General features: G+C 49.2%; 6 protein-coding genes across 6 annotated transcripts; 3 read left to right on the forward strand and 3 right to left on the reverse strand.

Moving 5' to 3' along the window:
• Positions 1–254: 254 nt before the first annotated feature.
• On the reverse strand, positions 255–1,933 carry N7458_005303 (vacuolar protein sorting-associated protein 26; the record flags this gene model as incomplete). Its single annotated transcript, XM_056908685.1, has 5 exons — positions 255–487; positions 828–944; positions 1,054–1,078; positions 1,176–1,648; positions 1,714–1,933. 5 exons carry the CDS (start codon positions 1,931–1,933, stop codon positions 255–257), a joined length of 1,068 nt encoding a protein of 355 aa, XP_056767303.1.
• A 1,897-nt stretch (positions 1,934–3,830) lies between these two features.
• On the forward strand, positions 3,831–4,642 carry N7458_005304 (gluconokinase; the record flags this gene model as incomplete). The annotated part of the gene is made up of 2 exons (XM_056908686.1): positions 3,831–4,103; positions 4,190–4,642. 2 exons carry the CDS (start codon positions 3,831–3,833, stop codon positions 4,640–4,642), a joined length of 726 nt encoding a protein of 241 aa, XP_056767304.1.
• A 547-nt stretch (positions 4,643–5,189) lies between these two features.
• N7458_005305 (uncharacterized protein) lies at positions 5,190–6,817 on the reverse strand (the record flags this gene model as incomplete). The annotated part of the gene is made up of 4 exons (XM_056908687.1): positions 5,190–6,281; positions 6,342–6,413; positions 6,471–6,574; positions 6,646–6,817. The coding sequence occupies 4 exons, from the start codon at positions 6,815–6,817 to the stop codon at positions 5,190–5,192; spliced, it is 1,440 nt and encodes a 479-aa protein (XP_056767305.1).
• Positions 6,818–7,576: 759 nt separating this feature from the next.
• Positions 7,577–8,338, reverse strand: N7458_005306 (YukJ family protein; the record flags this gene model as incomplete). The annotated part of the gene is made up of 1 exon (XM_056908688.1): positions 7,577–8,338. One exon carries the CDS (start codon positions 8,336–8,338, stop codon positions 7,577–7,579), a length of 762 nt encoding a protein of 253 aa, XP_056767306.1.
• A 2,133-nt stretch (positions 8,339–10,471) lies between these two features.
• N7458_005307 (uncharacterized protein) lies at positions 10,472–10,854 on the forward strand (the record flags this gene model as incomplete). Its single annotated transcript, XM_056908689.1, has 2 exons — positions 10,472–10,667; positions 10,724–10,854. The coding sequence occupies 2 exons, from the start codon at positions 10,472–10,474 to the stop codon at positions 10,852–10,854; spliced, it is 327 nt and encodes a 108-aa protein (XP_056767307.1).
• Positions 10,855–11,753: 899 nt separating this feature from the next.
• Positions 11,754–13,552, forward strand: N7458_005308 (uncharacterized protein; the record flags this gene model as incomplete). Its single annotated transcript, XM_056908690.1, has 4 exons — positions 11,754–11,935; positions 12,003–13,120; positions 13,179–13,283; positions 13,341–13,552. The coding sequence occupies 4 exons, from the start codon at positions 11,754–11,756 to the stop codon at positions 13,550–13,552; spliced, it is 1,617 nt and encodes a 538-aa protein (XP_056767308.1).
• Positions 13,553–13,803: the final 251 nt, after the last annotated feature.

Raw genomic sequence — 13,803 nt, forward strand, 5'->3', positions numbered from 1 at the left:
CTCCTCGTTTTATTGAAATGCGAGGAGGATGGAAACGGTAGACTACAGAATGGTATCGTGACATGACCGTGAGAGGAGCCAATGAGTAGGCACACGAAGGTAGACAAGTAGAAAGATGGAGGGGAAGAGGGTAAATGAAATGTGGCCGGAGGACCGATGTGGGTATAGGAGAGAGGGCAAGCAAAGGATTCTAGACGTTCACGCCGCAGCCCCCAGAGATACAATGTGCAATAGCACCAACCTCGATAGGAAGATCATGCGGCCGGCGCCGAGACAGGGGCGGGTGTATTATTCTCCCGGCTGGCGGCTGAAGGCACTTCGCGCCCTGGGCCGGCCGTCGCAGATCCTGGCGGCAGAACTGCCTGCTGTTGCTGCAGAAGGACCTGCTGCTGGATTTGCTGCTGTTGGGCGATCTGAGGGGTGGCGGCAATCTCGGGAGCTTGGCGGAAGAGGGCGATCTCGGATTGCTTGAAGTAACGACGAGCATCTGTTCAAGACCACGTTAGTGGTCAATTTTCCGCACAAAATTTTCAGGAACGGTGTGGTTCATCAATTCCAGTGGAGGTGTTGAGATGCCAAGACCAGGTTAGTGTGGGGGTGGGCGAGACGGCAAAGTCGGGAACTGCGAAACGGCGTGGGGTGGTTCAACCCGAACCGATCGGCTCGTATCATTTGCCGACGGGTATTGGTATGATTGATATCAACCGGTTTCGCTTTCCATGCTCCAATGGCTGGTATCATTCATGATGCGCCAAAGAAGGCCGATTTTCTCCCACGACATCGGGGCAGAACAGGGCTGGGAATAAGGAGGGAGAGTGGCTACACACCTTCATCAATGAGCACCAGGCTGAGATAGTACCGTGTTGAGTACTTCTTGTTGACGTCGCGGAATGTGGGCGTGAGGTCGAAACCACCCAGGAAGAGACGAATCGGAATTGTTTCACCTGCAACAAGTCAGCAGTTGAGAAATGAGGTTGATTCCGGCTCAACACAGCCGCTATCCAGTGGCACAATTCAGTGCTTTGGACAGTACCAAGGACATCAGCCACTGACCTCTTGATGGAGACCCGTCCATTATCTAAAATTGCATCAGCCCAGTCCCCCGTCATTTAAATCGGTTCCGAGCAAAGCCCCAGCAAGAAACATGGAGCTTGCATCAAGTCAAAAAAACATACCTCGAAGCGCACGAGCGTCTCGCTCTCATTATATTGGTTTGGTGGAGATCCTGTAGTCTCCCGTCGAATGATAGACAGCTCCATATGCTTAATCTTAAGGCGCACGAGCAAGAAGTAGATCCGACCAACAATCACATCCTTGAGGTGGTACTTGGATTTGGAGTACTCAAACTCAATATGCAGGCAGTCCTCGATTCCAACGTCCATCTTGATCGGGCTGTTGGTCTCTGGAGGCATGCGATAGGAGTACACCCACAGGTCCTTCTCGCGGATGACGTCGGCCATGCGCCGGGAGACCGTCACGCGCACGAAGTAGCGCAGCTTGACGTTGATTCCATTGTATGATTCGTATTGTTTTTCTACATTCTTGAAGTTGAAAGGGAATGTTTGCGGGTGTAGCAGTTCGCCTGGGGCGGCCAATTCTTGGACCAACGATAGGAATTCGTAGTGGGTGCCTCGGTCGTAGAACATCTCTGGATGCCGGCTCCTGTCAGTCTCTGGACAGCCATACCAAGTGTCCAGGAAGATGCAAACGTACCGATTGTGCCGATGAATTGCACCTTGATGCCTGTGTGCTCCAATCGCTTGCCATCCTTTGGTCGAATTGTTACGGCACCCTTGACCGACTCGCCGTCCATGTACAGGGGGACGCGCTCGCGGCGGCCCTTGTCGAGCTTGACATCGACAGTCTGGCGCTCATCGAGGTCCTCGAGAACGACGTCAATGTCGACGGGGGTGGAGAAGAACAGGGAAGCCATCGTGTGCAGCTGGGAGAGGTGCGCGGAGTCGAGCTCACGATGATGATCCCGAACGTGGCCTCGCTGCTTACGTAATTCCCCGCAGGCAGCCGTGAATTTTCCATGACAAACCACAGCAATGACGAAGTAACAAAATTGTTTACAACTGTTTACAACTTATGTCCAGATGCTAGTTGAATATTGGAGCGTGATATCATAGCTAGGAGATAAATGGAGACAGTTCTGAGCTTCCTGGGCAAAATTGGTTGGTCATTGATGTCATCTACTGGCTGCAGATATTCGAAGTATAAGGACTTCCCTCCATCATGTCCATGTCCCACGAACCGTTACTAGTGCAAATGAAGCAAGAAAGAACAGTTGGTTTGAGTTTGGTTTTACTCTCTCAGCCTCCACGGAGCCAGTTATTCCATGACAGTTTCCTGCAAGGTGAAACCTACCTGCGGCACCGGATTCTACTTCCCGAGCCTCGTCCTTTTTGCCTACAGTGGCAGGGTACTGTATCCCTGCGAGTTGACTTCCCCAGATTTCCGACAGGACCAACGTCTGATTCCCTCCGATGCGGTGTGGGGTTGTTCAAAGAATCCATGGAGAATTATCCAGTCAATCCGGCTAAAAGCAGAAAAATTTCTCATGCGCAGACGGGCAACTATGGCCAATGTAACCGGGCCTAAGCCCGGAGTCGGTGTGACAGTCCTGCAGAACTCCTGCTGATGCCCTCGTAAGTGATGGCCCGAGTCCAGTTAGGCACGATAGTAGACTGGTATTAATCCGTTTCAGCTGGCCATTGAGTTGGTTTCTCACTTCTCACCGAACTTGGCAGTCATTATGCCGAAACGTGTCCCCTACCTAGAGGTGTCGTGTTTGCCTCATGGTAGGCATACGACAGACAGGGAAGTGTATATGGTCTGTTCCGATCCAAAGTGAACTTGCTTTTTTCGAGATTGTGATGAGTCTCGAGGGGCCGGACTCACTGAGCGATCTGGAAAGGACCATAACAGTAGGAAGCTAGAGGAGTAGTGAATGCTATGTCTGGGGCTATACACCTCCTCGTCTCGACTCGGAGGACAAAGTACAAAGAACAAAGTACAAAAATACCATGAATACACCAGTACCAAGTCCTCGGAGCCACCACGTTTCCGCAGCAGGGTTGGACTAGCGTGGGGGCAGCACAAATACGCGTCTGATACCGTTTACAATACCAGAAAATCTAGTGACATCATGTGCCCACCCCTGGTCATCTCAGCAAATGCCGACGGGTTGACACGAAAGTTCAGTCTGAACCAGACCCAGCATGTCTCTGTTCAGAGGCTGCTAAGATGTTGATACCCAACTCGAAGCGCGATGCTCCTGTGGAGTGCCAGGGGGACTGCAGAAGCGATCGCCCAACGGACTCTGCAGAACCCAACGAAGGACATGATGTTGGCCATCCCACGCCTCCTCCTCCACTCGGGTAATGAGGGCCCTGCAGTCCAGCGAATCATCGCGGATTTCTCCAGGCCACTGGGCCAGTCCCCCACTCGGCTTCTGCTTTCTTCGGTTTCGTCTTCTTCCCCACTGCCATACCTGAAATACTTAAAAAGTAGCCCTGACTCGGCCCTTGTCGCGCGACTCTGTCCTCCCTTCCTCGCCCCGACCGCACTCTCTCCAGACCTTAAAAAAAAAAAAGAGACAGCCCTCAGTGTCGACCGTCTCGTGTGCATTGTGCATATTTATCAGCATTTGTATAGAATCAGTCTCCCTGGACACCTAGTGCGCTCTCTTCCGCGTATCACCGCATCGTTTCGTCATCCATTCACCTCCGGCCAATTTCCCTGGATCAACACCCCCTTTCAGGACCGACCTGGACGTCCCGTTCCTTACGATAAAGCCCTAGCGCATTTTTCTTGCCTTCAGCATCATGCTTTCCGCCGGCGAACGGCCTCAGCCTCCGCACTCATCTGCTATAGTAGATCCGCCTTCCGTCTCGGTGGGCAAGGGGCACACCATGCCTGATTTTGAAGCCAAGCCTGGCTCCTCCTCGAACCCGTCCAACCTGATCCAGGAGAAGCGCCCTAAGCCGGCTCATGTCCAACATATCTGGATTGTCACGGGCCCTGCAGGGTGTGGAAAGAGCACCGTGGGCAATGGTCTGCGTATAGAACTAGGGGTGCCTTTCTTGGAAGGTGATGATGTACGTTGCCCTGCGCATTGGTTCCTCGAACCATAACCCTTCAATTGAGAGCCAGAAGAAAAGAAACTGACACTCGAATGGAATAGTACCACCCCAAATCCAACAAGGAGAAAATGGGCAACGGCATCCCTCTCACCGACGAAGACCGCTGGGACTGGCTGATCTCCCTCCGCAAAGCCGCCATCGAAGCCCTTTCCCCCTCCGAGGCCAACAACTTCCACCCCCCTGCCGGCGTCGTGGTCGCCTGTTCCGCGCTGAAGCAGAAGTACCGCGACGTCATGCGCATCGCCGCCTACGGCTCGCCCTCCGTCCAGATTCAGTTTATCTACCTCAAGCTCAGCGAAGAGGTCCTCATGCAGCGTGTCAGCCAGCGTACGTCCCACTACATGAAGAGCGACATGGTCCGCTCCCAAATGCAGGCGCTCGAGGAGCCGGAGAAAGAGTGGGACGCCATCACGATCAATGTCGAGGGTGCGCCAGAGCAGGTGCAGCGCGAGGTAATCGATGCCGTGACGAAGAAGCTCTCGGAGTACATGTGAGAGAAAAAGAAGAACCGCAATGGTTAACGATGTGCGAATGTGTGGTTTTTGCATGTGAGGAATCGCGCTTCCTCCGCATGGTGTCTTTGGTGTTTCTTTGGATGATATCCGGAATTAGCCGGCCCAGATGGACTGGAATGGTCTCTTACTCTTGCCGGACTTTTTGGAATTGGGTTCTGTTTTGATCGGCGTTTTTTTTTGTTTTCTCATATGGCTTGCATTTTGTCTGTGGCGTGACTGTACGACTCTAAGTGGGTTCGTGTCTTGATACCCCCATACGTCGGGGCAAATGCATAGCAACTACTGTCTATGTTCCCAATAGACTTGATTTGATTTTCAGAATGCATTTAGCTGAATGCTTTGGTCACAACAACCCTAGCGTATGACTTTGAGTCTAACGAGTAATCTCCCAGTCAACTGCCTATCAGTCATACGTATACCTTCGGAGCTTGCACGCAAAGTACCGAAAAAAGTCGTGTCCTATAGCTGAAATGCCAACATCAACATGATATCAAATTGCATCCTTTTATGCCTCTATGTATTCTATTCATCTCAAATTAAGAAGCATCAACTCAGGCGACTCAATCAACTCGCGCACCCTATTCCCCATCCGCGCCATCGTCGCCCCATCAATAACCCGATGATCCGCACTCCAACTAAAGTTAACCATCTCCCCCCGCGTAACCTCACCCTGCTCATCAAACACAGGAACCGTCCTAGTCCGCCCAACGCCCAGAATAGCAACCTCCGTAGGCACAATCACCGGCGCCACATACGTGCCACCGATGTTCCCGATATTCGAGACTGTGATGGTTCCACCGCTCAGGTCAGCAGGGCCCAGTTTGCCCTCCTTGCCCAGGGCGCTGAGCCGTGAGATTTCGGCGGCAATGTCGGAGATGGATCTGCTGGCTACGTCTTTGATGTTGGGGACGATGAGACCCTTTGGTGTGTCCATGGCGATGCCGATGTTGTGCTTTTCGCGCATGATGATCTTGGGTTTGTTGGGATCGGCTGTGTCGACGCGGGCGTTGAGGATGGGGTATTGGTTGAGTGCTAGGGAGACGGCTTTGACGACGAAGGGGAGGAAGGTGATCTTCTTGGGATCACGGGCGTCACTGATGAGTTTCTTCCGGATGGAAGTGATGTCGTTGACTTTGAGTTCATCGGCGTATAGTAAGTGTGGGGTGTTGAGGGATTTGGTCATAGTCTTGAACATGGCGGATTGGATGGGGGTAAGATTGACTTCGGACTCTGTCTGTCGGCCGTCGGGGGTAGTGGATGGAGCAGCTGGCGTAGAGTCTGCTGATACGGGAGAGTCCCGGCTCTCCACGTACTTGAGGACATCCTCTTTGAGAACTCGCCCTTCCTTGCCTGTGCCGTTGATTTCGAGAATGTCCACATTGTGTGTTTTGAGAAGGCCTCGCACGGCTGGCGTTGCAAGGGATGCATGCTTGGACTTGGGGATCTCGACGAGTTCCTCTGGTACCTGAGGCTCGATGGAAGATGTTTCAGCTGCTTGAGCTCTGGCTAGTATTTCAGACTCTGGAGCAGTAATATGTGGCTCTGGTTCTGGTGTTGGTTCATGGGCATGTTGATCGTCGGGGTATTTCCCGTCTTCGACTTCAATATCACATAGAGCCTAGCCAAATGGTTAGCAAGATCTAGTACAATGGAAGGAGCCGGGGTTGCGACAACTTACCCGTCCAGTGGGTACTGTGTCGTCCGCCTCAAAGTGTAGCTTCTTAATGACACCCGCATAACGCGATGTAATCTAAGCTCTTATTAGCTTTCCCATGCCAAGGAAGGAAAGAAATTGAGAACAACTCACATCGTCTACTGCCTTATCAGACTGGTACTGACACAGTGGCTTCCACTCCTCAATATGAGCCCCCTCCTCCACATACCATTGGATGATCTGGACCTCAGTGATACCTACCCAGAATTAGCGATCAATTCCATTCACAAATGCTACAGAACCACAGCGAATCTCTAAGCAAACTCACCTTCACCAACATCCTTGAGAATCTGCGACTTGATCCCCCACAACGAAGGGCCAGCGTGAAAGGCGCGGCTCGCTGCGGGTGGTATGGGGAAACGAGTGCGGAGAAGACTCTGGGGTTGACAGGGCCGCAGGACGCGGGGAACACTGGCCCCGGTGCGCAAGATGTTCATCATGGATCACCTTGGAAGAGTCGAGTGAAAGAAAATGATGCTCTCGGGTCGCAATCGAGGGGCTTCGTTGTAGATGAACTGCAGCATGGCCCTTTATCTATGATTCTCTCCGCGCCGAGGGTAACCGACGCTAGAACCACGTGACCTTATGCGGGGAATTTTTATGTCGGAAGGACTGTTGGCGATTTCTTGTGTTGAGGGACACTATAGAATAGATTCAGTTATGAATGCTTCGAGAACTAGTTACTCTTATATCATAGATTCCGCTCAAAAGTTATCGCGTGCAGGTGCATTGTCAGCCAGAGTCACCAGTGCTACATGCATACACAAACAAATCTTCCAACATCGTATCATTACCCAGCAATTGGCTGATAACCTATTTACCACTAAATCTTTACTTCCTCAAGGAGTAAAATATGGGAAACACCAGGCTAGAGAGTTGAAAGTTTTCAAATGATAAATCTCTAATACCTTTCCTGCAAGCCGCTACATAGCACCTTCGGGGACGGCTTGCTGTACCAGCTTGGATGACAAGGGAGAGCGCGTTATTCTTTAGTATGATTTGCGGAGAATAGTGCGGAAACAGAGATAGGGTAAATCTAAGGCTAGTTTGTAGTATAGTCATGGAGCGATACGTTCTTGGCGCTTGCATAAAAACGGGTCCGACTCTGTAGATAAGTACACCACCCCATCCAGAGCATTGAAAGCTGACAAGCTTGATGGTCCCAACAAGATCATAGATCTTTTGTCTTTAAAGTCTAATTACTGTCCCAGAATATCCGCCAGCGACTTGCTGTTTGACTGTGCTTCACCTTGGTCATCCGTCGGGATCTTCTGCGAGGCAAAGGCCAGGAACACAGCCTCCCAGTGTCCGTCATCGAACTTGAACAACAATGCTCCATCTTCGTAAATGCCGTTATCGAAACTGGGAAGACTGCCCTGGTTCATGTGCACATCATGAATACCGGAGCCATATGATGATCCAAAGATATAGGCAGTCGCTTTTTTGTTGATCGCGTCGGTCAGAATGGGGTCGAGCTTGTCCAGAATGTCGTTGTTAGGACCAGGTATGTCATGCGGGAGGACTTGACCAGACTCGATATCGATAAGGCCCTTCGTACGGACGTAGTCAAGACCCTGCAAGGTGGACTCTTGTCTGCGAACAAGGCGCTCACGGTTGCTGTGTTTATGGTGGTGACCGTGACTTTGATAGTGAGAAGAATGTTGACTGTTCTCATCATGGGTTGAATTGGAATAGGCACTTGACTGGGCCAGATGGAAACCCTGCTCGAGTTGCGAAAGCTCTTCGGTGATGGGGTGGTTGAAATTGCGGTTCAGCCAAAAGACAAGACGGGTATCCTTATCGGTAGACTTGACATTGATGGCTGCCTCGAGCTTCTTGTTGGACGAGGAGTCGTCGGTGAAGTAAAGATAGATATGGGGGGACTTGGAGTCCTGCTTCTCAGTCTCAGCGGTATAGCGAGTAGGCTGACAGGCCCAGACACCATAGTGGGAGATGGTCATTTTGATGATTAGGCCAAAGAGGGCATGGAAGAACTAAAGAGGGAATGTGTCAATGGCACGCTTGAGAATGTCGTCCACCCTCATTTAAATCCGTTCCGTGTCACTCTTGCCCTCATGCGACCTGATCTGGCCTCCTTTACAAGTCCATTGTCACCCGCAAAGCAGAAGGCACAAATCGTACACGTGCATGTTAAGTCTCGATGGTGAGGATGCGTAAGTCAGCCGATGAGGTAGCTTGTCATGCAGCTAACCATCACTGAGGTTTAGCGTCGCGACGATCGCCCACCAATTGTTCCCCCACCAGGCATTTTACTGGATCTCGTCTTCGTTGAAACTCATTAGTTCTCTAGCCGCTGACGTGTGCAGTGTCCGCCCTGTTCACAATTTTGACAAAATGAACGGGCTTCATGATGGTCTGCGGAAAAGGTGAATCTCATTGTGATTGAGGCGAGTAAGAAAGGGGTAGAAGTGGGGAGCATCATCTTGGACTTCAGAACAATATGGAACTGATTAATATTGGTATTTTCACATTACATCCGGCGGAAATTCAACTAAATAACACCTCATCGTGACCAGATAAAAAAATTCTCAGTATCACGAACTGTATCATAACAATTTGTCCAATACTGATAGCCTTCCCAGCGACCATACGATCGAAGGTGCCATTTGAAATCACGTCTCCACCCCCTTGGAGCTTGATATCTGTTCCCATCATAGCCGTACCACAATGGTTTCCCCGAAAAATATTCATATTCCCGAATTAAGTTGTCAATCTTGACCTCCAATGTCGCTCGTTCCATTACACCGCTGACAGTTTGAAAGCTCAAGGTTCCACATAATCGGCGGCATCCAGTCCAACATAGAAGATAAAGAGCATACTGCATGGTGGGTATGTTCTCCAGGATCGGTCCAATGGGATGAGATATCACGCAGACGTCTACTTCACACGTTGCGTCCCTGATATCATCCAGACTTCTAGCTGTGAACTGCACAAGGACTAGATGATTAGTGAGAATGATGGATATCCCTGGTTATTAAAGGAAGTACCTCTGCAATATATTTCGCCACGGTTACTCCGTTAGCTACAAGTTTGAGTAAGCTGATCGTACCACTAGGATTTGTCTAGGCTCCTCAGATATTCGTGCATGAGAGCGGAACCCCTGCTTCGTCCAAAACCTCTAACCTTTTTTGTTGCTTCCATCTTCTATTGTCATGGTGTTTCGGACTTACTCACATCATAGAGTCGTAATCATTACGGATGCGCGCTCTCGATGGAGTAAAGGTGGGGCGGAATCCGAACATTATTGCAAGCACATTTGGTAGGTGGAATCGATCGTGTTCTGGAACCAAAATCACATTTTTGCTGATTTCCCAACATCTGAAGATAATTAATGTGTCAGATAATGTGGAAGGTGGCGTCCCAGTCGGATGGCTAAAGTGTAAAAGCCTGGACCCCTCATAGGTGGAACCCTGCGATCTCTGCCCGAACCTAGTAGCTTTGTCGTAATCTCTGCTTGATGATTTCCTATTGTTCACTGTGTCTCTGATATAAGAAATCGCTGCTGAACTTCTTTCTTTTCAAGTTTTTGGCCTAAGAAATCTCGAATGGTGCAATACGATGTAATCATGAGGCACACGGAAGTCTCTATTAATAACAAATACGTTGCAAGAGATTGGCTAGGAACATATCAACCAGAAGTTAATGTTTGAATAGTAAGATTTTGGCCTTATATAGATCGAGTTGTTACATGCTATGAGCTTACCTGACTGATATGTACTTGAAATACCTGAAATCGGGAATACGCTGTCCTGTTGTGAGAAGCTGACTTGAGCTTTGAGATCAGACTTCTATGTGCCCCAACCCGGCGTCCCATGGATACCGAACGGTTAGAACCGCTAGAACAGGGCTTGCCGCACACCTTTGGCCGCGAATGACTTGCGATGACATATTTGTCCTAATCAAACTGTGAACATAGCTATAATATTACGTGACTATGCGCATATAGGGGCAAAAGGTAATATTAATAATCTACGCGCGTGTCAACTATATAAGACGCGCTCAAGTAGTCGCGTTGCGCATCATGGAATATACATCATTCATACATATTTCTGTATACATTCACATCATTCATAATGTCTAACCCCATTGAAAGAGAGGCTGAAGACAGCTACGAAAGAGATAACGATGCGTCACCAGTGACCGAATCGTCTACAGACGCTTCATACGCAACTGAATCAAACTTGCAGGAGCCAGTGCCTGTTCAAAGTGATGATCAGCCGGTCGAAGACCCTGTCCAGCCTTACTACGCCAATTCTGATCAACAACTAGGTTAGTAAATCATCATATAGATCTCCTTAAATGTCTGAAAACTAACAAGCACACAGAGCAAGACGAAAAGGAAGCGCAAGACAAGTCCAACATCTTGCGTGGAGACCGACTGCGACACACGAAGCCAGTCACTTCAAATCGGTATAACGAAGGACCGGATGAAAGTGATCTTCCATCAACGGAGTAATAGAATAGGACCAGCGGCAATTTTGGGCTTTTGTAATATTGTTTTATGATTGTCCGGGAAGATAAGTTGAAGAATTATACAAATTGACAATCGAGATTGACATGACCAAAGTAAACTTCCCGAAGAATAGCCATATCATTAAGGAGTATTTGTGGCTAATGTGACGCGTAGGCTATGCGAGTCCAATATTATGCCATACTCGGCGTGAGACATGTATCAGATACTTTTGAGATTTCCACTCTTCGTTTTTCAAACTTCAATAACGATTTAAGAGAACCTAGATAATTATTGCTTTTTCATTCGCACAAAGGGCTTTGTCATTAACACGGATGTAGGGATGCAGCCTAATCGTTCAGCTGGGCTTTCTAGGCCTCTCTACATTAATCAGCAGAGATTACGAAGGGCATTGTAAAGCTGCTTAATTTGGCTAGTTTGGATGTCTACGTTGACGTTCGCAATGTGGACCCGATTTTCATGACCCGAGTCGCTTCTTGGTCCGATGTCATTATATTTATCAATCAGAATATCAGGTTTGCTGGCCAAGTATGCAGCGTGAGAGACAAAATCCATTCACATTTTCACGTGAGAGCAACTTGAATAGATATTATCTCGTAATGATTGTTGCTACTAACCCTCTTTGTTTTGTTCAACTGGAGTTTCGAAGGGAAATGGACGATCGGCACTTGTCCCGTCGGGACTCGGCTCCACCACTTTCCCCTTTCCCATGTCCCCCACAACCTTCCCCAGCTGTGGATCAAAGACCCCCGAGTCTGCCTTTATATAAAAGATCAGAGTAGTAGAGAGATACTTCAAGTGGTTTTGAGGGGCGGTCAATCTCAGGCTTAGCTGCTTCTCTTCACGTCTGCAGCCTTCACGCAGTCAGTGTCCTAGAGACGAACATGACGGAGTCGTCGACAAAGGCAGAGGTTGGCTTAGAGAAAGGTGCCGCCAGCCATCATGAGCATTTCTACGACGAGGAGCATTATCATACCTTGGGACACGTCCGACTTCGTGATGCAACCACAAACGAGATCATTCTCATACCTGCACCGTCTCTTGACCCCAACGATCCCTTGAAATGGTTGGTTCACAATTTCATTATGAAATGCTTGTATGTTGTTGTTTTTCTGACTTTGAGTTATTACTAGGAAACAATGGTACAAGATCTCGATCGCTATCCTTGTCGCCTTTGCTATGATTATGTGCAATTTCATGGCCGCGGGACCTACAGTGACTATGCTCACGGTGGCAGAGTCCTTCAACACAACTCCCGCGCATGCCGCATTCTTCTTTAATAACAGTGCTCTGGCACAGGGTGTCGGAAACCTCTTCTGGGTTCCGGTCTTGCTGAAGTATGGTCGTCGACCAGTTTATATCGCCAGTTTTCTGATATACTTCTTTATGATCATTGGGTCGGGCGCAGCGAAAACCTATGGCGCTGAGATTGTGACTCGCCTTCTCCTTGGCTTTGCAGGAGGCGCTGGTGAATGTCTTGCGCCATTGACTATCACGGATATTTTCTTCCTCCATGAGCGCGGATTGTTCATGGCAGCTTACAATGCTGCTCTATCCGGGGGTGTCGCGTTTGGATCAGTTATTTCCGGATTGATTGTCATCAACTACACCTGGCGAACGATTTATTGGGTTGGAGCTGCATTGGTTGGAGCCACGCTCCTGGTTGTCGTCTTCTTCTTCCCCGAGACTGCATTTGAAAGATACAACAATCCTCTTGTTGTCAGCTCTGATCAGACACCACAGGCTGCCGAAGGTGAGAAGGAGCCAACTCAGAGCGAGGTGGCTATTCCGCCAAAAAAATCCTATTGGGAAACAGTGAAGCCCTGGGATGGTCGCAAATATACTGATGAGCCTTTGTGGCGGATGATAGTCCGTCCACTTGGTCTGATCATCCTGCCTCCTGTCTTCTGGGCTACGATTGTCATGTCCGTCACAATTGGATTCTTGGTAGCCATCTCTTCCAATATTGGCAGCGCCTTCAGCGCAACTTATGGGATGGAGCCGTGGCAAATTGGGTTGTGCTATATTGGCAATCTTCTCGGATGCGCCTTTGGAATTGTGCTTGGCGGACCGTTCTCTGATTGGATTGCCGATTACTTCACCAAGCGGAACGGCGGTATTCGCGAGCCAGAAATGCGTCTTCCTGCGATTGTGCTCACAATTATAGCATCACCGCTATCCCTCGTTCTCTACGGAGTTGGTATTCAGAACAAACTCCACTGGATAGTTCCGACACTTGGGTTATTTTTCAGTCAGTTTGCTGATGCCTTACTCCGCCAGCCTGCTTTTCGCTAATGATGAGTACTTAGATGCCTTTGCTGTTGTCCAGGGGACCAATGTCTCTTTCACTTACTGCATCGACGCGTATCGTCCCATTGCGGGCGAGGTCACTGTTACCCAACTTGCCTTCAAATGTAAGCACTCGATTGGCTTTGCAGGCAAACAACCCAGGCTAATCTTGGAATGAACAGCTTGCTTTGGATTTTTACTGTCTTTCTATACCAATGTCTGGGTCGGGAAAGGCTATGCTCTTGCTTATGGTGAAATGGCGGCCATCTCGGGTGGATGCCTTCTGTTTTCGATTCCCATGTATATTTGGGGTAAACAGATGAGGGTTGCTTCGATGAAATGGAAGGTGGTACAGTTCATCAGCTGGGATGATGATCGCGAAGTTGGCGAGTAGTTGCATAGTTTTGAGGAATGGCATCGTTCCATCTGAGACACTGTTCTATCTTGTGATTGTGCGATCATTCTGCCTCACGGTTGCTGAAGCGAGCTCTCTGAAATTTCCGGATTGAGAACTCAGATTCTCGACATCGAGCATGGGATTAGCACCAATAAGTATCCTACAAGGGAAGACTTACTCGTAGATCCTTAGAAGAGGAATCTAGAATTCGAGTAAATAAGGTTGGGAAGATGGGACGCAGTGTTTGT

The sequence above is a fragment of the Penicillium daleae genome (assembly GCF_028827525.1).
Source record: "Penicillium daleae strain IBT 16125 chromosome Unknown utg000005l_segment0_segment0, whole genome shotgun sequence".
In the NCBI taxonomy this organism is placed as follows: Eukaryota; Fungi; Ascomycota; class Eurotiomycetes; order Eurotiales; family Aspergillaceae; genus Penicillium; species Penicillium daleae.